At 38.9% G+C, this 22,432-nt stretch overlaps 1 protein-coding gene across 1 annotated transcript; it reads right to left on the bottom strand.

The window, feature by feature from the left end:
- Positions 1–5,944: 5,944 nt before the first annotated feature.
- On the bottom strand, positions 5,945–16,633 carry FBXO43 (F-box protein 43). Its single transcript, XM_066264642.1, has 5 exons — positions 16,505–16,633; positions 13,128–14,596; positions 10,419–10,521; positions 6,293–6,496; positions 5,945–6,193 (listed from the first exon to the last, which is right to left on the bottom strand). The coding sequence occupies exons 1-5, from the start codon at positions 16,505–16,507 to the stop codon at positions 5,945–5,947; spliced, it is 2,028 nt and encodes a 675-aa protein (XP_066120739.1). The 5' UTR covers positions 16,508–16,633.
- Positions 16,634–22,432: the final 5,799 nt, after the last annotated feature.

Genomic DNA, 22,432 nt, shown 5'->3' with positions numbered 1-22,432 from the left:
TCGACTTTCTTAAGTATGAGGAGCATAACTGGATCATTTGTGTGGATCTTAAAATGGTAAATTTCCTGATAGGACAACAGAGAGGTTTCACAAAGTATCCTTGCTTTCTGTGTTTGTGGGACAGCCAAGCCCGGGAGAAACACTGGACACAGAAGGAGTGGCCAAAACGTGAAGCTCTGGAAGTAGGGATGCAAAATATTGTGAATGAACTTGTAGTTAATCGAGACAGGATCATTTTCCCCCCACTTCACATCAAACTTGGCTTAATGAAGCAGTTTGTTCAGGCTTTGAATAGAGAAAGTGAATGCTTTCAACATATTATTTCTGCTCTTCCTGCCTTGTCTTTCGAGAAGATAAAAGCAGGTGTATTCGATGGACCTCAAATTTGAACCCTCATACGTGATGAAGAATTTGCCAGGTAGATGAATAAGGAAGAGAAAGCAGCATGGCAGTCTTTTGTGACAGTTACAAAGAACTTCCTTGGCAACAAAAAAGCAGAAAACTATGAACTTCTGGTTCAAAGGATGCTGTTGGCTTTCTGCAACATTGGATGTAACATGAGCATTAAGATTCACTTCCTGCACAGTCAACTTGATAAGTTTCCCGAAAATCTTGGAGCTGTTAGTGATGAGCAGACTACTGCTGGAGCATCAAATGAGATCGTCCTCAACAAGTACACAAATGCAAGAGCTACAAACGCAAATTTTTGCCTGAATAGAATTTAAATAAGTTTTGTGCAAATTTATAATTAAAATAAGTAGGCCCTGGCCGGTTGGCTCAGCGGTAGATCATCAGCCTGGCGTGCAGGAGTCCCGGGTTTGATTCCCAGCCAGGGCACACAGGAGAAGCACCCATCTGCTTCTCCACCCCTCCCCCTCTCCTTCCTCTCTGTCTCTCTTTTCCCCTCCTGCAGCTGAGGCTCCATTGGAGCAAAGATGGCCCGGGCGCTGAGGATGGCTCTGTGGCCTCTGCCTCAGGCGCTAGAATGGCTCTGGATGCAACAGAGCGATGCCCCAGATGGGCAGAGCATTGCCCCCTGGTGGGCATGCCGGGTGGATCCTGGTCGGGCACATGCGGGAGTCTGTCTGACTGCCTCCCTGTTTCCAGCTTCAGAAAAATGAAAAAAAAAAGTGTTTTAATATGTTCTATTTTGAAATTATAGATGAATTCTGATGCAATCATATCTTTTAGTATATTAGTGTATTTACTGCATTATATAAATTATATTTTCACAAAGATGATGCCCAAGAAGACATTCTACTTCCTTATGTTAAACTAAATGTTGAAAATTTTACAATAAGATTAAAACCTAAAATCTTGAATTGCAAGAAAACTGTAGCTTACAGAGAAAAACTAATGTCAGATTTAAGATCAGCACACTAAAATTAGGTAAGAACAAGTGTTTTTGTGGATGCAACAAAACTTTTGTTCCCCAGTGTATCTCTTTTCATTTCTCTTTTTTATAGATAAAAAAAATAGACTCAAAATCAATAAGTGACTTGCATAAGACCACAGCAAGTAAGTAGTTCAGGATACCAAATGGTTTTTCTAGTTCTAGCCAACCACTCCTTCCATTATACCCTAATTAGTTGAAAGAAAATCAGCTAAAAGAATGAGTAAACCAAACAAATTCACTGATTACAGGTTAAAACCAATTTAAGAAATTATATAGATCCCACTTTTGGTTTAATAAAACAGTAATCATTTTAACAAACAAATTAAACAGTAAGAAATTAACAAACTTTTAGGATAGAAGTATAATAGCTTACTTGGGCAGAAATTACTAGCAGCACCAAAAATATCTACTCATGCAATAAATATTGAGTACCTTCTACTTCCCTGACATTGGGCAAAGTAGAGGGATGCAACAGTATTTAAATCAAATGTGATATAACCTAAGTCTTCACAGAGTTTATATCTTAGGAGGAAAGAAAACTAAACAAGCAATTTAGATAAGTGAGTTAAGTGCCACGACAGAAGAAGGACAGAATGCTATGGGAGCACACAGCTAAGGCAACTGCTCCTCCAGTCAGCTACTGTAATATCAATACATAATAATTTACAATAATTAGGGGAACATTGTTTTCTGGATAGCTGGAGCCTTAAAAAATTTTTTTTTACTTATTTTTAGAGAGAGGAAGGGAAAGAGAAACATTGATGTGTTTTTCACTTATCTATGCACTCACTGGTTGATTCTTTATGTGCCCTGATGGGGAATGGAACCCACAGCCTTGGCATCTTGAGATGACACTCTAACTGAGCTGCGAGGCCAGGGCTTGGAACTTTTGTTTAATCAAGCTGTTTGTGAATACTGTATAATTTTCTCCCAGTCAGCCTACTTACCTCTTGACCCCATACAAATATAAAACTTACCAGTAAGAGGCTTATCTTTTGAATTCTTCTTTTTTCTCAGAAGTTTTATTATAAAATCATTAAAATATGTGATATTCAGTCCTTATACTATTTAACTCATAACTACTTGATCATAATACTCAAATCCTAATTAAAATCAGAAATATAAAAAATCTGAACTTTCAATGTTAACAGTGCATACAAGTAGGGAGGAGCACATGTAGATTATTGATTTCTAAAATTAAATGTGATAAAAATCAACTTTTTCACCACCAGAGTGAAATAAAACATTACATTCTAATAAACTGGGTAACCACAAGATGACAAATGTGATCCCTCTCAGATTGCAAAACATAAGACAAAACAAAGTGCCTCATAATGGACTGGAACGAGGACTCTAGATTCTTACACTGCACTACTGACAATTTCGTGTGTAAAGAGGTAAAGAAACACTTTTCTTTCCCAGTAATCTGTAATAAAATAATAAAAACTCATAAGATATTGGGTAAACATTTAAAAATACATATTATCTGAACCTATGTACTCTTATTGATCAATGTCACCCCATTAAATTTAATTTCTAAAAACAAAGTTTAAACAAGTATATAGACAATCTTGTATTTTATTTTTTTTAAATGTATCATATAACTAGATCTGTGATTTTTAAGACCTAAAAAGTCAGTTCTGGGAAGGCATTTAGGCCAGGTAGAAATTACAAGCTAAAATAGCAAAAATATCTATATGACAATAGAAGATATGATTTGATCTGAGACACAGAAAGAGAGGCCAAAGATAAGCACATAGTTTAAATTAAATCAAGGAGTTGATTTCATAAATTAATAGAATCAAATGGGAAATAAGGTTCCTAAAAACAAAGAAACTTGTCTGACAAAGGAAAAAAGTGAAGCCTTAATTGAACATTAATAAGTGTTTGAGCCTGACCAGGTGGCGACACGGTGGATAGAGCATCGGACTGAGACGCAGAGGACCCAGGTTCGAAACACCAAGGTCGCCAGCTTGAGTGTGGGCTCATCAGGTTTGAGCAAGGCTCACCAGCTTGAGCTCAAGGTCGCTGGCTTGAGCAAGGGGTCATTTGGTCTGCTGTAGCCCCCCAGTCAAGGCATATATGAGAAAGCAATCAATGAACAACTAAGGAGCCGCAATGAAGAACTGATGTTTCTCATCTCTCTCTTTTCCTATCTGTCTGTCCCTCTCTCTGTCTTTCTCTGTCTCTGTCACACTAAAATAAAATAAAATAAAATAATAAAATAAAAAAGTGTGTTGAGCCTGCTGGGCAAAGTATCTCAGGAAATTAAATATTGAGAACTAAACTTGGTTAGAATAAATCATAAAATGTGATGTAAAATTTATAGACTATGTACCATGTTGAATACAATTAATTTTTTTTGACAGAAAGAGTAGAGAGAGAGACAGAGAGAGGGACAGACAGAAAGGAACGGAGAGAGATGAGAAGCATCAGTTCTTCCTTGTGGCACCTTAGTTGTTTATTGATTGCTATCTCATATGTGCCTTGACAGGAGAGGTGGAGCTACAGCAGAGTGAGTGACCCTTTGCTCAAGCCAGATGAGCCTGTAGTCAAGCCAGTGACCTCAGGGTTTTGAACCTGGGTCCTCTGCATCCCAGTCCAATGTTTTATCTACTGCACCACTGCCTGATCAGGCCAACTAATAATTTATCTATACTTATGTCTAGCCTCCAAAAATTCTCTGTGAAATTAGAAAATATATGGACAAAATTTACTATTTAGCAGTTAATAAAAAAATGTTAGCCTGATTGGTGGTGGCGCAGCAGATAGAGTGTTGACCAGGGACACTAGGTCCCAGGTTTGAAACCCTGAGGTCGCTGGCTTCAGTGTAGGCTCATCTGGCTTGAGCCCAAGCTCACCAGCTTGAACGCGGGATGGCCAGGATGGCCAGCTTGAGCATAGGATCATCGACATGATCCCAAGGTTGCTGGCTTGAAGACCAAGGTCGCTGGCTTGAGCAAAGGGTCACTGGCTTGGCTGGAGTCCCTGGTCAAGGCTCATATAAGAAGCAATCAATGAACAACTAAAGTGATGCAACTATGAGTTGATGTTTCTCATCTCTTTCTCTCTCTGTTTCTTCTCCGCCCTCCAAAATTTTAGTTAAAATTTAGGGCAGATTTTCCAAATATATCTATATCTAATTCACACTTTTAAATGGCCTCATTAAAATAACCTATAAGAAAAGCTACATTTTAAATCTGTGTGTATAGTGTGTACACAGACATATACACACATAAGTTACCTAAACACAAACAAAAAAATTATGAAACTATCTTCAATTTTCTCCTGGGTTTAATAATTTGTTCAACAATAGAACTTATCTCTTTCTTGCTAATGTTCTATAAATAAATATTCAACCTCAAATCAGTTTTGGAAAAAGGCACATTGAAAATAGTTTAGTAAATTTTCTTATTTAAAAGAACTTATCGGCCCTGGCCAGTTGGCTCAGCAGTAGAACATCAGCCTGGCGTGTGGAAGTCTCGGGTTCGATTCCTGGCCAGGGCACACAGGAGAAGCGCCCATCTGCTTTTCTACCCTTCCCCCTTTCCTTTCTCTCTGTCTCTCTCTTCCCCTCCCACAGGTAAGGCTCCATTGGAGCAAAGCTGGCCCAGGCACTGAGGATGGCTCCATGGCCTCTGCCTCAGGTGCTAAAATGGCTCTGGAGCAGCGCTCCAGAGGGGCTGAGCATCACCCCCTGGCGGGCATGCCAGGTGGATCCCAGTTGGGAGCATGCAGGAGTCTGTCTGCCTCTGACCTGTTCCCCACTTCGGAAAAATACAAAAAACAAAAACAAAAAACAAACAACAACAACTTGTCTTTTCCAACTAGCCCAAATTTGTCACAGTAGTGATACCCAGGCTGGAGAAACAAATGAAATCTGTGCCTATAGTTTAGGAATTTTAAAAAGTACTTATATGAAATGTGTGACTTACAAGGGTTTATTAATTGACTAAGATTCCCATTGTGAATAACCACATATGTCTAAAAATGTACTTTTGATGTCTTCTTAGTTATATTAAATAAATTTTATTTAACCTGAAGTATGCCCAAATATGACACTCACCAAATTAAGAGAAAGCTTGAAATTATAAATTCAATAGAACCTCTGAATGCATTTTATTTATATTTCATATTAGTCAAAAACTTATTTTCCAAATTTATAAGGCCATTTACCTCAAGTTCAAAAATTTAATATTATTTGGAAAACTATTTTTAAAAAGTGATTGAAGAACATTTCAAAACAATGATGAAATGCACAATTTTTAAATATTACATGAAACAGTTAAATACATATATAACATTAAAAATTCTTTATTTAAAAAGACTAAGTTATTAAAATGGGTAAAAGTGACATAGTAAAAATCATTTCAAAACTCACCACCTTAAAGAAAACGTACAATGACATGGGTTATAATATATACTAAATAGGAAATAAATCATCATCTGTCATTAATGGGAAATTTTGCATGCTTTCAAAATATTCATAATTGTAAATCAGATTAAACGTTGCTTGGGGGAATGCTCCTTTTATATTTAAAAGTCTCTTTAGAGGCGTTTTAAATTCCGCTTACTCTGAGCACTTCCTGGAAGAGCATCTTTTTTATTTCTTGGATTTGCAGCTCCTCCACTACATTCTTCAGACCCATGATAAGCACACAAACATAACACACAAAAGTCAAAACCGCAGGCTGTGCGGCTACACAGACCCCTTTTCTTATAGGGCTGGTACTTAGCAGGGGATTGGCACCGTGGGCAAGGTTTTAATGCTTCATCAATAAAAAGCGTTTTGGCAACCTGCAGCAAAAGCATATACACTAAATTTTTCAGTTTCATGTAAAGCATCACTTTATTACAAACACTGTAAATATTTATTTCTAATAACAGAATACTCACCTTAACATATTCTTCCTGTTTACTGTGCAAGTGAGTGACTGAAGAGCTTGTTATCGGTGTCAAAACTTCCCCCCAAGGAGAAAACGTTGACGCTTGTTCTTTCTGAGAACAGGGTGTCCTAGCCTGAGCTTGTACAGATCTTAAAGCTGATCGATTTAAAAGATGAAGCCGAGTGGCAGCATCCTGAACATTTAATATAGCCCACTGTGGTAAAAGACAAGAGGGTTAACACTATACGATCAAAGTTCTAGGACAGCTTTCTGATGTACATGTATCTAAATGTTTGAAAGTGGTTTCACACCATTAGAATTTTCTCCCTAAACCATTATTTTTCAGAAAATTATTTTTTCTCATCTAACACTTAAAAGTTAAAGAAATATATATTTAAAAATTAAAAAATAAATATCAGCTTTAAGTTTGCATGATTGGTTATTTTTCTGTTTAATGCATGGGTTGGCAAACTTTCTGAAAAGAACAAGATAGTGTATATTTTACACATCTCCGGACAGGTAGCTACAGCTACTCAACTGCTATTTTACCAAAGCAGCTATAGAAATACGTAAATGAAAGAACAGTGCTGAATTACAATAAAACTTAATGTAAAAACACAGGTGATGGACAGAATTTGGCCCCAAAACTAGAGTTTGCCAACCCGTTATAAGCTAAAGTCTAAGAAGGGATGAATCCTCTTTATAGCGTGCTATGGGATATCATGAAACTCCTTGAAGGTTTCTTACCTTTGCCACATGTCAGAAGAATAATGGCCCTGGTTAGACCATGATGCCCTATTTGTTTGGCTGTTTTTTGCAATACCCGGAAATACTTGATTCATTTCACTGTTAAATTTTAAACAGCTTTGATATTTTAAAAGGAGAAAAAGAAATCACTATTCTCTGAACTGGATTTCCACAGCACTCAAATGTTTAGCCAAGAAATATTTGCAATGAGTAATCCTTATAGCTATTTTGTTAAAGTTGGAAATAAAAACAAAAAGTAATTTTAACCAATTATCAAAATAAAATGAACTGTGGGTTCATTTCCTCATGTGTCCAACTATCATTGTGCTTCCTTGCCCCTGATGGTCTCCCTTAGCCACTACTGGCTCCTAGCAGTGAGGAGACCTAAAACATGAGAAACACGGTAGGGTAAATATAGGAACTGAGGTTAACTGGACACGAGCAATTATGTGATTAACAGTTTAACAACATATGCATAAGTGTAATGGATGAGTATTGGTTTTTAGAAGTTAGAATAAATACAGCTGAACTCTTTCAAGGACTCAATACATCTCTATATTACATTTGTAAATGATTTGCAGCCTAGGCCACAAGCACATGACACAACAGCACACTAAAATTTCAATGGATTTCAATGAAGTTGTTGAACAGTGATTATACACGCACAAAAAAAAGAGATATGTTGTTGAAGCAAATTTCAGCGATAGAAGAAACATTCATTCATTTGTGAATATTTATGGAAAACCTAAAGTGCCAAGTGAATAAAACAGTCCAATCCCTGTTCTCCTGGAACTTAAAATGTGCACAACTATCTCTGAACAATTCAAGGTAAAGCAGTTAACAAAGGTGCATGTTTGTGAACACCAAAATTTTCTGAAACATTGTCATCAACATGTTAATATTGATTCAAGTGGAGTCACTTTATGGTTATTCATTTCCACAATTATATTTAAAAACAAGTGCAGAATACAGTAAATTTAGAAATGCAACGGAACAGGTGTAGTATTCTAATTGTAATGTTCATTTTCACTACTGCAAAGCAAACATAAAATTGAGATCCTATTCCACACATTAAGAGCATTCAATGATGCTATATAAGTATGAGATAAATCATCTAACAACTTTGGTTACAATTTTTGTTATGGTTAATGATACATTAAGGTAGTTCAGGTAGAAAGCAACCAGTCCAAATTAGAATAAGAGGGCAAAGGACACGAGGAAGATAGTCTCTGAGGAAAAGAAGGAATAGGCAGAATACCTGATATGTTTGGACTTACACAGAGGAGAGTTCCAGTTCTGGTAGATAATAGGAGATGAATCAGGGACCTGTATAGAGAAATACTAAGCAAAAAAGAAAGTAACTGGGCAATTATTAACTCCGGGGGAAAAGTTATATAAGAAAAAAAAGATCTAATCATAGTATACTGTTATTATAGCTGTCAAAAAATCATAATAATATCAACAGTCTTCATAATGTCAGCACTAATTCTGATTCACTCCCAAATGGTGTAGTTATATTTGTTAAGATCAGAGAAAGGGAGAAAGGCATTCAGAGAGAGGTGGTGAGATAGGCAGTGGTAGTAGTGAGAGATTAGAGAACAAATAATCTCTATAGAAAAAAGTGCCAAGAAATAACAGTAAAGGGATTCTATTTAGAAATGTGGATGTAAGTATCAGAAGGAATAACTAAGAGTTGAAAGTGATTGCCTTGATGGGGCAAGAATCAAGAGTGGGAAGGCGTAGGGCAGGAGAATGTTTTGTTATAAGCCTCATCATCTAATTTGACTTTAACCATATATGTGTTTTACATTGAAAAAGAAATTCAAAATAAGGAAAAAAAGTTCAAGTAAGGAAAAAGGTATAGTCCTTTAAGAAACCAAGATTTTCAAAAAAGTGGGGGTGCCTTGGCCAGGTAGTTCAGTTGGGTAGAGCGTTGTCCTGATACACCAAGGTTGTAGGTTCAATCCCCAGTCAGGGCCCATACAAGAATCAACCAATGATGCATAAATAAGTGGAACAACAAATTGATGTCTTTCTCTGTCTCTCTCCCCCTTCTTCCCTTTCTCTAAAATCAATTTTAAAAAGTAGTGGCTAAGCTATAAAGATAGAATTTTTATTTAGAATTGCCTACAAGGTTGCTAAACACAACCACAGGTTTCTTCCTTATAAGATGTAAGGAATACTTGGGTTTGAAAGTTTAATATTAATAGGTGTTGGCTTAAAAAATTATTTTAAGTTTGTCATTAGCAATGTGGGGCAGCACTCTTCAAAGATACGTTAGGAAGGCAATTAAAATCTTCACTATTACAAGCTCCGAAAGCCAGCAGCTGTAGCTGCAAGTCACCAGGAGCTGTGAATAAGTTGTAAAGCAACTCATTACAAGTGAGAAGGTAAAACTTTTCATCCAAGTAAAGTAAAAAGTTAACATTTTAGTTAACAGCAGTCTCTAATATTTAGACCCACAGATATGTATCTGGGTGTTCATATTTGTTTTATGTCATGCTTCATCTCAATTATTATATTTAATCAAATTAGAAATTGTCTATGTTAGTAAATACTTTTTACTAGAGCAAGAATAAAGGAGTGAAGTCTCGGAGTTTCTTTTGGTATTGATACCTAAGAAAGGTATAAAAGTCCAACAGGCAAGAAATATGGGTGCCAGAGTCATCAGGTGCCTATCATGGCAAGTCGTGTCCTGAAGAAGAATTAATCAGCTTCTGTAGGGCTTTCCTTGACCCTTCAAAGCTGGACCTCAAATCTTCAAGGGCGAACAAGTCTATAATGCTTTACCAGTAGTGATCTGCCATTTCCAGGCCTTCATGTATTCTATTTCTTCTGCTGAAACACTATATTCTCTGTCTTCACCTGGCTAACTGCTAATTGATCTTTCAGGTCTCAGCTGAGATGCACTTTTCTTCTGAAAAGCCTTTTCTTGATCCCCAAGTATCAAGCACTCCTTTTAAATGTTCCAAGAAAACTGACTCTGGGTTTCCCCTACCTGTATCACCCACAAAGTATGAGCTCAAAGAGAGCAGGGACCATGTCAGAAATATTCACCGTTGTAACTGAGCAACTGGCATGAGATATACACTTAAAAAAAGACTGAAAAAAAATGCTATAAGAAGATCTAATCACAAATAGGATCCAGCATATCACTGATATTCAAATACTGCTAACAGCTGACATACACTTAACAACAAACCCAACAAGATGTTTCTGATGCTAGGTAGTCTACTCCACTTACAGTCTGGAAGGGAATGGAGTTTGGGAAAAGTAGAGTTTATGAGTGAATGTGTGCTAAATGGAAAAGAGTAAAAGATAGGAAAATCAAATTAGGTTGTCCATTAATATGGTATTATTAGATATTTATATTTTAGAATCCATCTTACCTCAGAATCTGTTTTCAGTTGTGTAATATAAAATTTCCTCCTCTGATTTGCTTTTTTATCTTGAACAATAATTTCACGCCAATTTCTGCTCACTTTCCAAACACTACAACAAAAAGATCAGTCCTTTATTTTGTCTATTCCACAAGATTAACATTTTCTGCATATGCCAATTAATAAGAAGAACTTTTTTAAGATTTTGGACAGTAAATTTAAAACTAAAAATTTACATTGAAACTATGACTTGATCTATACCAATTTCATATTTTTCACCATATGAAAGAAATCCTATTAAAATAACAATCATATGCCAGCATTATATTGACAGATTATTATCTTATAAATGATTAAGGGAAAAATACAGTTTTATAGAAAGCCAATATGAGTACATGGGAGACTGATTAAGAGGATTTAACTTCAAATGTGACACAAAGATTGAAAATTTGGAACATGACTTGCAGCAAATGATTATCGACTACAGCACAAGAGCTTTTTGTTTTTTTAAATCAATTTCTCCTATAAATATATTTAACAAACCTGTCATTTTAATTTAACAAACATAAGAACAATCATTCCTTCCTTGGAAGTACTAAGTGCCAAATAATAAAAATCATGGGTAGGTAGCACTACAAAGTTTCTATTTTATAAATCAAAGTTTAAGAGAATGAAGCAGCTAAAGAAAAAAAAATCATGTCCAGTAATTGCTTATTTATCAATTACTTTGACTATACTGTTAAAGAAAAGGTAATTCTTCCACTGTTAATCTGGTCTTTTATTACTCTAATTTAATCACTCAGAACAGTTGAAAAACAAAGCCACATATCAAGGAGGGCCCCAGCTTAATAGTTGAGTTGTCAACACCAGTATTCTTCCAGCTACCATGGTTGCTTCAGTTGCCACTGCCTCTCCCTAAACTGGAGCATGTATCTTACAGCAGATTGATGAAAAGGAACAAGCAGAAAGTCACCCATTAATTGGGGAAAAATGAACAACATAATGGGTATTTTGCCACAGCTATTCAACTAACAATAATCTCAAATTATGTTGACAAAGAGTGAACACTGCTAACATTTTATATGCATTCTGCAATACAAACACTATAAATTTGTAGAGCTGGGCAGGAAAAGTAATTATTGAAATATGACAGAATATCAACTACTCCCACAACTAAGCACCCAAAAGCATCTCCTAAGTTTTTACTTTTAGTTGGTACCCAGCATATAAAAATAAAATTCCTATGTCTCAGCCATCTCTTAATTTGTATTTCTTTTTTTTTTTGCTTTATTTTTAAACAATTTATCTCATTTGAACATTTTTAAAAGGCATACACATATAAGTACACTAATCTGTTTATTACCCTACGTGGGTTAGACCGAGTACACCCCTGATCAAGTTTATTCTGAAAGGCTTTACACCTTAATAAGCTTGTGGGGAAAATCTAGATTAGAAACCAGAGGGCTCAGTTGTAGATCTGTTCTTATCTCCTTGAGTCACTATTGGCTGGTCACTTCTCTGGAGCTCAGTTTCCTCATCTTCAAAATACAGGATTGGACTCGATATCTCAGACTTCTAGCTATGAAATTCTACAATTCTCTACAATAGCCTACAATTAATTTATGGGAGAAAGGTGAAGAAGGGCTCTAATAGAAGTAGTGTGACAACAGAAACAGCAAGGACCCTATGAATCAACCTCTTGACATATCCCTATCAAAAAAGAGGTTCACTGACTCTCTTGCATGTCTCCCCCCAACCATTATCTTGCAGAAATACTCTTCCACATGGCTTCCTTCCTTCATAGTTATGGCATTCCCAAGGGTCTTCTGATAGGGTAATGATTCCCCAAAATTGCCAGTATGAACACATTCTCACTTTAGTCTTTATAACCCTAGTTCCCAGTCTCAATACTCCTAAAATGTCTGTTTCTCCATAGTTACATAGCAGCACTCAGTACACTGAAATCTCTGTGATCACAAATTCATCAGTTTTTAATTCCTTGGAATTTCCCAAAGTAATTCATTTCCATTGCTGCATTAGCAAGTTAAATGAAATAATCCATATTCCCTTGGTCTCTGGAAAGACCAAATCCTAAAATGAAAGCTAACCATTGTTCGTGGATTCTAGAACTTATATAACTAAATGGTATCCTTTGTATGTTGTCAGGTCTTAGTTACCATAATGCTTTATATTATTTTTGACCAAGTAGCATAACTTTACTACAATTTGCAATCTGAAAACAAGATGTGAACTATTAAATAAATCATTAAATAACTTTTGTGGAATAAAGCTTGCCATCTTGAAACTCTGAAGTTCAACTTTTAGAAACTCTCCTTTCCAATGACAGGGACATGAACTTTACCCTGAAGAAGACTATCTTGTTCCTTCTAAAGCAGGCTTTTATTGGAAGGAACTATACTAGTAAGCTCTGTCAGAAAGTTCACTAAATCACCTCTAATAAGGTATAAGACAACCAAAGGTAAAGTTAACAAAACAATTGCAGATATGGGGAATAGGCTGAAAGCTCTCTGAGGGGATGAAGGTTGAGGGGCTGGATGAAATGGGTGAAAGGATTAAGCAAAGAAAAAAAAAATTTTAAAAAGATAAAACAAACAAAAAAAAAAACAGCACAACTACTCAGCCCTAGAAAAGTTTTACAACTTATTTTTTTTTAAGTTATAAAAGGCTGTTTTATTTTAGGAAAAATAATTATCTTACCTGCATAGGCTTTCTGCAGTCAAGGAATCTAAAACCACTGCAAGAATATGCTTTAAATTTCTATATTTGAGTTCTGTTAAGATGTCCAGTTTATCTAGACCCATTTTCTTGCCGATCAGTCCTGCAAGTACGCACTGCAGCACAGCTATTTGCGCTCCATCTCTTTCTTCTAAGAATTCATGTGTACGATTTTGCTGGAATCTTTTTCTTTTATTTTTCATAAAGAGTTCATGCACTAATTGCAAGGCTGGAGTGTTTGATAAATTCTGAAAGCCTAAAATCAAATCCCCATTCTGACTGTCACTGCTGGGCTGACTCTCTGAAACGTCTGAAGCAGCCGCTGGTGTTGTTTCAGAGTCAGAGTGGGTGATCTGGTTTTCCTCTTCGGTCTCAGATTGTGAGCCTTGTTCCCGAAGGGTAGATAGTCTTCGCAACCTTCCAAGATGCCTTGACCTTCTTACAGTATCTCCCACTTTAAGAGTTCCCTTATGTTTCTGAAGTAGTTCTTGAAAAGAACTCTCCTGGTCAGAGAGGGAATCTTCTGATTTATCCAAAGAAAGTGAGTTAAAACCACTGTCTTCAGGTGTTGAAATATGGCCTCTCACTTTAGTTGAAGGAGAAAGACTTTGACTTGCCTTTAACTTAATGTTTGCTACAAGATTACTTATTGGAGTCACAAATATATCCTCATCTGTTTCACAAGTTGTTCCACTACCAGAGGAGCCCAGAAGTTCGGGATATGTATTCTCATCACTAACAGATAGACTACTATCACTAAAGTCATGGGTATTGCCCTGAATTGGAGATATACACGCAACTTCAAACAGGCTACAGTCATCTTTGGAGTCATCAACTGTGGAAGTCTTCTGTTGAGAAAAATTAAGTCTCAATTTTTGACCACTGGAAGTCACTTCTTCTGTTTTCAAAGTGCTATTAACTAGAGCACTAAAATTACTTTGCCTTGGGAAACCGGAAGAACTGCTTGGAATACTTTTTTCTAAGTTGGGAACTTGGCTTATACCACTTTCTAGAGAACTATTTTGTGATTCCAAATCTCCCTCTAGAAGAGAGAAGGATACATCCAGCCTTCTGCGCAGTAAACATTTTTTCCCACTGAGCTTAGGAGTTTCGTAAAGATCTGGGGTTTTATCCATTTCCTTCCTAAGGAAGACAAGTCGCCGTTTTTGAGTAGGGGTCTCTAAAGGATGTGATAAGCTCAGAGTTGAAGTTTCAGGATGTACACAGTTTATTGTTGGGCCTTCTCCCTTCTTTCCAAAAAATTCTTTATCTGTATTATCAAAGCTGCAAGATTTTAATGACTCACTGTAGCCACTATCTTGAGATGAAGATGTGGAACAAAAATCTCCAAAGCTGGAGTACTTGGAATTGACAGTAGGAGAGTCCATCTCATTTACTGCTCCAGTTTCAGCCTGACCTGAATACCTTTCTGACATCTTCAAAATCTGTTTCTAAAAAGTGAAAATAAATTTTATTCTTTCTTTCAAATGAGGAGCCTGACAGCTTACACCAAAATATATTATTTATTAGGAGTACAGAAAATAATGGAAATTTTATAACAATAAAAGTTACTTTTTTACTTGATTAAGTATAGTCTAAGCACCATGCATAAATATTTTACTGAATCATACTTGAGAAGAAAAATAACTTGGCAGCACTATTTTTACATAATTTTACTACCTTATGATTTTAATAGCACAACTATTTGTGGGAACCGACCCTTTATAATGTTCTTGAAATTCCAAATAAAAGATTCAATTATATTTGTAAGGAATGAAACTAGAAATATTTTACTTCTTAATTTTTTCAACAATATCATCATATTCCTTCTTTTTAGAAATTCATATTAAATCTTAAAAAAAACTAAGGTAAGAAAGTTATCATTGTTTCTGATATTTCTCAGGATTAGTCAAAGGACTCTAAAACAACTGTCAACCTTTCAAAATTTTCTTCGGAGTAAATATGAGTTTTCTCTATTAAAACATCCTGGAAATATATATTTTGACTATAATGGGAAAGTAATTTATTTATGCCTAAGTTATATGGGGGCTTTTTCATTGCTACTCTAACCACAAAATTAAATGATTTATGATATAATGATCATTACTATTGGGCAAAGTACCTAAGTGTTTATAACCTATATTCCTTTCTGATAAATTTCACACGTTTCCTTCTGATCTAGATCTTCCCAGATGCTGAGAATCACTGCTAACTTCTGTACATGCTATCCACCCAAGACTCTAAACTGCTTTCTATAATACAGTATGTATTATATTTTAAAACAATTTTAGTTTTCAAAATATTGTTAAGAAGATAAACTGTGTTTTGAAATTTCACCTCCAACCATGAATGTTTTCCCCTCTATGAGAATTATTCTGTTAAGTAACAGTTTTCACTTATATCATTTAGTAAAATAAGGTCAAAGAATCCTCTTAAAAAGTTGTAACAAACGCATGTATTCTACTACTTTACCAGTAGGTGTCTCACCGTGCTAAAATTTGGGAAACGGAGAGGTAAATTATTAGAAACAAAGTGGGGAGACAGATATCATCCTCTCTTCCTAAAAATCAAAGGCTACTTGTTATAAACAAGCAAAAAAATACTTTCTAAGTATTTTTTTCTCCTGTTCACTTACACATTTGAAGTTGCCTCAGACACGCGTTCTGTTGTCAAAATGTTCACCTCTCTATTACCCTAAGACATTGGTCTAACCCAAAATTTAGTTCTTCAAAGCTAATTTTTATTTTATTTATTTTTATTTTATTTTATTTAAAGCGAGAAGCTGGGAGGCAGAGAGACTCCCGCATGTGCCCCACTGGGATCCACCCGGCATGCCCACTAAGGGGCGATGCTCTGCCCATCCAGGGTGTTTCTCTGTTGCAACCGGAGCCATTCTACTGCCTGAGGCAGAGGCCACGAAGCCATCCTCAGCACCCGGAGCCAACTTTGATCCAATGGAGCCTTGGCTGCGGGAGAGGAAGAGAGACAGAGAGGAAGGAGAGGGGGAGGGGTGGAGAAGCAGATGGGCGCTTCTCCTGTGTGCCCTGGCCAGGAATCGAACCCCGGACTTCCGCACGCAGGGCGGACAACTCCACCACTGAACCAGCCAGCCAGGGCTTCAAAGCTAATTTTTAAATTATTTTAAATTATTCATGCCAAATCATGAGAAGCCCATTGACTTACTTTACTGATTCAACAGTTCACTGATGAGTCAAACAAGCCTCCTCAATATTCAGTTTTTAACAGCAGTCTCCTGATAAATCGATGAGAACACTTAACAGCATAGAGCGCTGAAAAAATAAATAAATAATAAAGGAGAATGAAATACTATGTAACAATATTAAAGTGGAAAATCTTACCATCAGTAAATCTTGAACTCTTAGATGTCAAAGTTATGTAGGCTTCCAAACAAGAAAATCTCTCACCTTGCCTTTAAAATTCATGTCAAAGAAAGACCACTTTAAGAGAGTACTTTAGTTTGAACAATTGAAACGTGCTCGGTGACTGCTACCATTTGAAGGGGACGGATTATTTCTAACACTGGAAAAGGCCTAATCATATCGAATTCCCTTCAGCTTTTCCTAACGACGGGAATTTTAATATCCTAGTTTTCTCCAACTAGTCTTAGAAGTGAGGAAAATTTCCAAATTCGGGTTTCTGGAAAGGCAGTGCGAGCTGGGCGCCGTCCTTGCCTCCCCGCGGGGCTGTCCGCGCGCGGGCGGGCGGGTAACGGTCTCAGCGCGGCGTCCCTCCGCGACCCTCCCGAGGCCGGGCTGGCGGCCGGCGGGGCCCGCACGGCTCCGGGCCCAGAAGGCCACGGCAGGCCGAGGGTGGGTGGCTGTCGCCTGGAGCGGGCCCAGTGAAGTGGTCTGCCCCGGAGCGCGTCTCTAGTCCCAGCACCTGGAAGGCAAAGCGGGGCGCGGGGCGGGGACGCCCGGAGGACGACAGGCGTCCGCACACACCTGGGCGTCCGCACACACCTGGGCCCCCGCTCCCGCCCACTGCGGGCTGAGGGGCTGCGGGGCCTGGCGGGGCCCCCGGCCCACGGGCGGGAGGCGAGAGAGGCAACGCTGCGGGGTGCGCCCGGGAGGAGCCTCGGCCTCGCCTCCAGGGAGACCCGGCTATGGCAACACCCACGCCGGGCTCGCGCGCATCCGCCCCGCTTCTCTGCTTCGGTTTGAACCGCCCGCCCGGGTAACCGCTACGCCCCGCCCCTTCCTCCCGCTCTGCGGGCGGGGCTCGGTCCTCCCTCTGCCCACCCTAAGAGCCTCCAGCGCTTCCCAATCTCAAGCATTATATTGAAAGACTTGTAGGTCCTACAGTGGATCCATTTAAAAATTAATGTAGGGAAATATTCACTTGAAAATGTTTCCAGAGATGATCAAGTCTAAAAAGCAGGTTACAAACAGAACGATCCCTTTTAGGTTAGAAGTACAGATATACACAGGATAAGGTCTAAAAGGTCGGACTAATTTGGTTACAGTATGTATTTCTAAACAGAATTATAGTTGAATTTTGGCACCTAAAAACGGATGGTTTTATCGTATTTACTGGGTATCTGTTATATGCCACGATCCATCTTTCTGCCCTTCTTCTTCCTAGTCTCCTATTTCTGGCTTTTCCTTCGCCTGTTCCCTAAAATTTCCTTTACTATTCTGTGCTTACACAGTGCTTCTTCAAAATTTCAACCATTACCGTGTGATTGGCTACGCACAGTGGATAGAGCATTGACCCAGAGTGCTGAGGTTGCCAGGTTTGAAATCTCCCGCTTGCTGGGCCAAGGCACATATGAAAAGCAAACACTATGAGTTGAAGCTTCCTGCTCCTTTACCCCCACCCCTAGCCCCTGCTTAATTTCTCTTGCTCTCCTCTCTCTAAAAATGAATAAAATCTTTAAAAAATAAAGTTCAGCCATTAATTTTAAACAGTAGCAGCTGTCACCACCACCCTCCTCTAACAGGACATTTCTCCATATGATTGCCTTAAATTCACTAACAACTAAGCTCTATGTGCCAACTACTGGTCTGGGTACTGGAAATCCAAAGATGAGTAAAGCCCAGTTACTGCCCATATGTGGCTCACTGGTATGAGTGCTTTAATAGAGGACTAGTAGAGGCACAAGAAAAGAGAAATGAGGGGTTAGAGATAACTTCAGAAAGTAAGGTCGATTTTGAAGGACAAGTGACAATTTAAAAGGCAGTTCATGGGAATCCAAACAAAACAAAATGTGCAAGATCAGGAAAATTTAAACAGTTGGGTGCTTCAGAGAAACTAAATTTGTTGTAGCTGTAAACCAAAACTTGTTTGTGGCATGGGCAAAGAAATCTTGAGAAGGGGAAGAATCCAAGTCATGCAAAGTTTTCCATGTGTGTTAACTTAAGGGGTCTGAAGTTTATCATCTGCAGAGAATTTTGGAAACACTCTGATGGCAGAATAGAGGACAGAAGGAAGAGAGGTGTGCTATTGCATTACTCTAGAACAGGGGTTAGGAACCTTTTTGGCTGAGAGAGGCATGAACACCACATATTTTAAAATGTAATTCCGTGAGAGCCATACAACAACCCGTGTACGTTACGCATTATTCAATAAAAATTTGGTGTTGTCCTGGAGAACAGCTGTGATTGGCTCCAGTCACCCACAACTATGAACATGAGTGATAGGAAATGAATGAATTGTAATACATGAGAATGTTTTATATTTTTAACATTATTTTTATTAAAGATTTGTCTGTGAGCTAGCTGCAGCCATCAAAAGAGCCACATCTGACTCGCGAGCCATAGGTTTCCGACCCCTGCTCTAGAAGTTAGTGGAGGCAGAGAAGAACCTGGACTCACATACATATTAAATTGGTAGAATCACCTGCATGGGACACAGGGTGAAAGAGTGAAGAGTATAGGTTTGGGAGAAAATAAGATGAATTCAGTATGAGGTTGTTGAGATACCTGTAAACTTAAGGTAAAGAATTAGTGAGGAAGGCTGGTTGGCTCAGCAGTAGAGTGTCCGCCCAGTGTGTGGAAATCCCAGGTTCAATTCCTGGTCAGGGCACACAGGAGAAGCGCCCATCTGCTTCTCCATCCTTCCCTCTCTCCTTCCTCTCTATATCTCTCTTCTCCTCCCACAGCCAAGGCTCCATTGGAGCAGAGTTGGCCCAGGCACTGAGGAGGGCTCGATGGCCTCCACCTCAGGTGCTAGAATGGCTCCCACAGAAACGGAGCAATGCCCCAGATGGACCGAGCATCGCCCCCTGGTGGCGATGCCGGGTGGATCCCCATCTGGTGCATGCAGGAATCTGTCTGACTCCCAGCTTCTAACTTCAGAAAAATACAAAAAATAAAAAAATAAAAAATAATTAGTGAGGTATAGGCATTCTCTCCCTCTCCACACACACCTTTCCCTTCCCCCCTTGCTGTCCTCCCCAAAGCACACTACCTTTGCCTTTCTCTCTCTTAAGCTCCAAAAGCCCTACTTCTGTCTCTTTAACTTGTTTTCTGAACCCACACAGCCCAGCTAGCTCACCTTTCTACCTCTGTATCTTTCTATATAAAATTTTATCTTCAATTTGAAAAAAATAATTAGTGAATATATCAGTTTTTTCAACCACGGGCTCGCAGACCCATCTGCCAGAAAATTTGTGCCCATTGTGAAAGAGTTAATCACCCCAATGTTGTATAAAGATTATAGAGTCAATGATCTTAGTTGAATTCACTTATGCTCGGGGTGATTTCTGCCTTAGCAGTCCCTGAAATAAGTCTCCTATTTTCACTAGCTCCGAAGTGTAAAATGGTTGAAAACCACTGAAGTGTACATTCTTCTAGATAGCACCTCTCTGAAGCCTCCTCCACACACGAGGTAGAGTGACAAATCTTTATAACACTCATATGCCCTTCCCTGCCCAGCATTCACAATGCTCTGCTGAATTTCTGTGTAATTTATCACCTTCTAAAATACCATACTATCTACTTATTTTGTTTAATGTGGTCCCCCACTCCCACCGTAACATAAACAGGATTGGGGATTTTGCATATGTTTAAACAAAACCCACACAACCCCAACCACTAGTTAAACATTTCCCTTTTCTCTAGCTAATTTTACTTTAGGTATTTTATTACAGCTGAAGAGTGAAAAATCATATAACTCCCTTCTATCATTCAAAGATTAATTTTTACACCCTCCCAAAAAAGGCAAAAGGACACCTACTTACATACAGCTTGTTCTGGCTTTAACTCATGTATCCCAAATTAAAGTCACTGAGCTTCCTCTTTTTTTTTTTTACTTTTTTTTTACCTGCCAGTCTTTGGTCTTTGTGCTTTTTTCTTTTGGATTTGGTGTCATCCCATTACTGACATCAGAATTCTAAAACCGGCCCGACCAGTGGTGGTGCAATGGATTGAGCATTAGTTTGGGATGTCGAGGGCCCTGGTTCAAAACCCTGAGGATGTTGGCTTGAGCGCAGGATCATTGACCCGATCCCAAGGTCACTGGCTTCAGCGCAAAGATCGCTGGCTTCATGCCCAAAGGTTGCTGGCTTGAGCAAGGGCTAACTGGCTTGGGTTGATACCCCTAGACAAGGCACATATGAGAAGCAATAATAATGATAATAAAAAAACCTAAATGGAAGCAACTATAAATTGGTGCTTCTCATATCTCTCCTCCCCACTTTGCTCTTCAAAAAAACATCTCTAAAGCCCATAATGAAAAACTTTTTCAATCACCTATGCAGATATACTTAAATGATTACATTAAAAAGGTAAACCGATTCAGGGCGGAAAATAGCAAGTGCACCCCCATAACCATTTCATAAGGAATTAAAAGCATTAGTATCCAAAGTGGCTAGACATATACCTTCATTAGGAGAGAGAAATGCAATGATGTCTGTCTGGTACATAGTGAGTGCTTCTAATGCCAGTGGCAGAGGCCAGGCAGGTCCACATTGGATCTGGTCAGATGGTAGAGGAACTGCGGAGCCGGAAAGCACTGGGCCACTACCGTTTAATAGATTCTCACAACAGCAGACAAGCTAAAAAGCAGGGGGAAACTGCTTCTCATGGCAACAGGCAAACAAACAGCGAAAATGACCCCTCACAGTGGTAGGCAGGCAATCCGCAATCCTCCAAGTCAACCCACCCTTAGCTTTTTTTTTTTTTTTTAGTGAAAGAAACAGATAGGGACAGATAGACAGGAAGGGAGAGAGCTGAGAAGCATCAATTCTTTGTTGCAGCACCTTAGTTGTTTATTGATTGCTTTCTCATATATGCCTTGACTCAGGGGACTATAGCAGACGGAGTGACCCCTTACTCAAGTCAGCAACCTTGAGCTCAAACCAGTGACCTTGGGCTTCAAACCAGTGACCGTTGAGCTCAAGCCAGCGATCATGGGGTCATATTTATGACCTCACGCTCACACCAGTGGCCCCACACTCAAGCTGGAGAGCCTAGCTCAAGCTGGCGACCTTGGGGTTTCAAACCTGGGCCATCCGTGTCCCAGGCCTACACTCTATCCGCTGCACCACCGCCTGGTCAGGCACCACTCATAGCCTTATATAGTCTATATACACATGGCTCTGCCATGTGCTCAAGCACTAATCATGCAAAGTGCAAGCAAGCAAGCCTAACACAGCTATTTTCCCAACAGTCCACCCCTTTAGGGTTGCTTGCCTCACAATCTGTGCCACAGGTTCCTTCCACGATGGTCCCTGTGTGAGGAGTGATGTATATTACATAAACAAACAGACTACAGCAACAGCACAAGTTATGCAATAATTACATAGGTGCTCTTCACAGGTGCCGTGGTGCCCCCGCCATCAAGGTCTCCTGGAGTACTGTCCACAAGTGGCATGTCCATCCATCAGTAAGCCAGCATCCCCGTCTCATTGCAGTCTCTGCTTCAAGAGTCCATTATACTCTCAATGATCAGTCCATAATAGACAGCCCAGCTGTCGGTGCAGCCTATCACCAAGGTACAGGTCCATTAAAGGCAACTCGCATACAGCTCTTTATTAACAGACCTCAGGACATTTTCATAAGCACTCTGTCTGTTACCACAAGCCCCATCCAAACCCCTCGGCAACTGTACTGGGCTTTGTAGGGTCAAACACATTCAAGGCCTGGGCTGCCTTGACAGTTCTCTTAGCTGCTGCTGCTGCTGCAAAAAAGCAGCTATTATTTCCTAAGGCCAATACCTGCTGCACATTAGAAGAGAACCTGTGGACTGGTGATTTCACATGGGGCCTCTGTGCCCCCAATACCTGTTAGGCTGGTCCCTCTACCTTCCCCCTACTCAAACTTGGA

Source organism: Saccopteryx bilineata, chromosome 3, assembly GCF_036850765.1.
Source record: "Saccopteryx bilineata isolate mSacBil1 chromosome 3, mSacBil1_pri_phased_curated, whole genome shotgun sequence".
Taxonomy (NCBI): domain Eukaryota; kingdom Metazoa; phylum Chordata; class Mammalia; order Chiroptera; family Emballonuridae; genus Saccopteryx; species Saccopteryx bilineata.
Note: the sequence above shows the minus strand (reverse complement) of the source record. Positions and strands in the feature narration are given on the sequence as shown.

Coding starts and splice junctions, on each gene's coding strand:
- FBXO43 (XM_066264642.1), bottom strand. Junction 10,522..13,127: donor ACTGCAGAAAGCCTATGCAG/GTAAGATAATTA, acceptor TTTTTGTTGTAG/TGTTTGGAAAGTGAGCAGAA. Junction 6,497..10,418: donor AACTGAAAACAGATTCTGAG/GTAAGATGGATT, acceptor CTTTTACCACAG/TGGGCTATATTAAATGTTCA.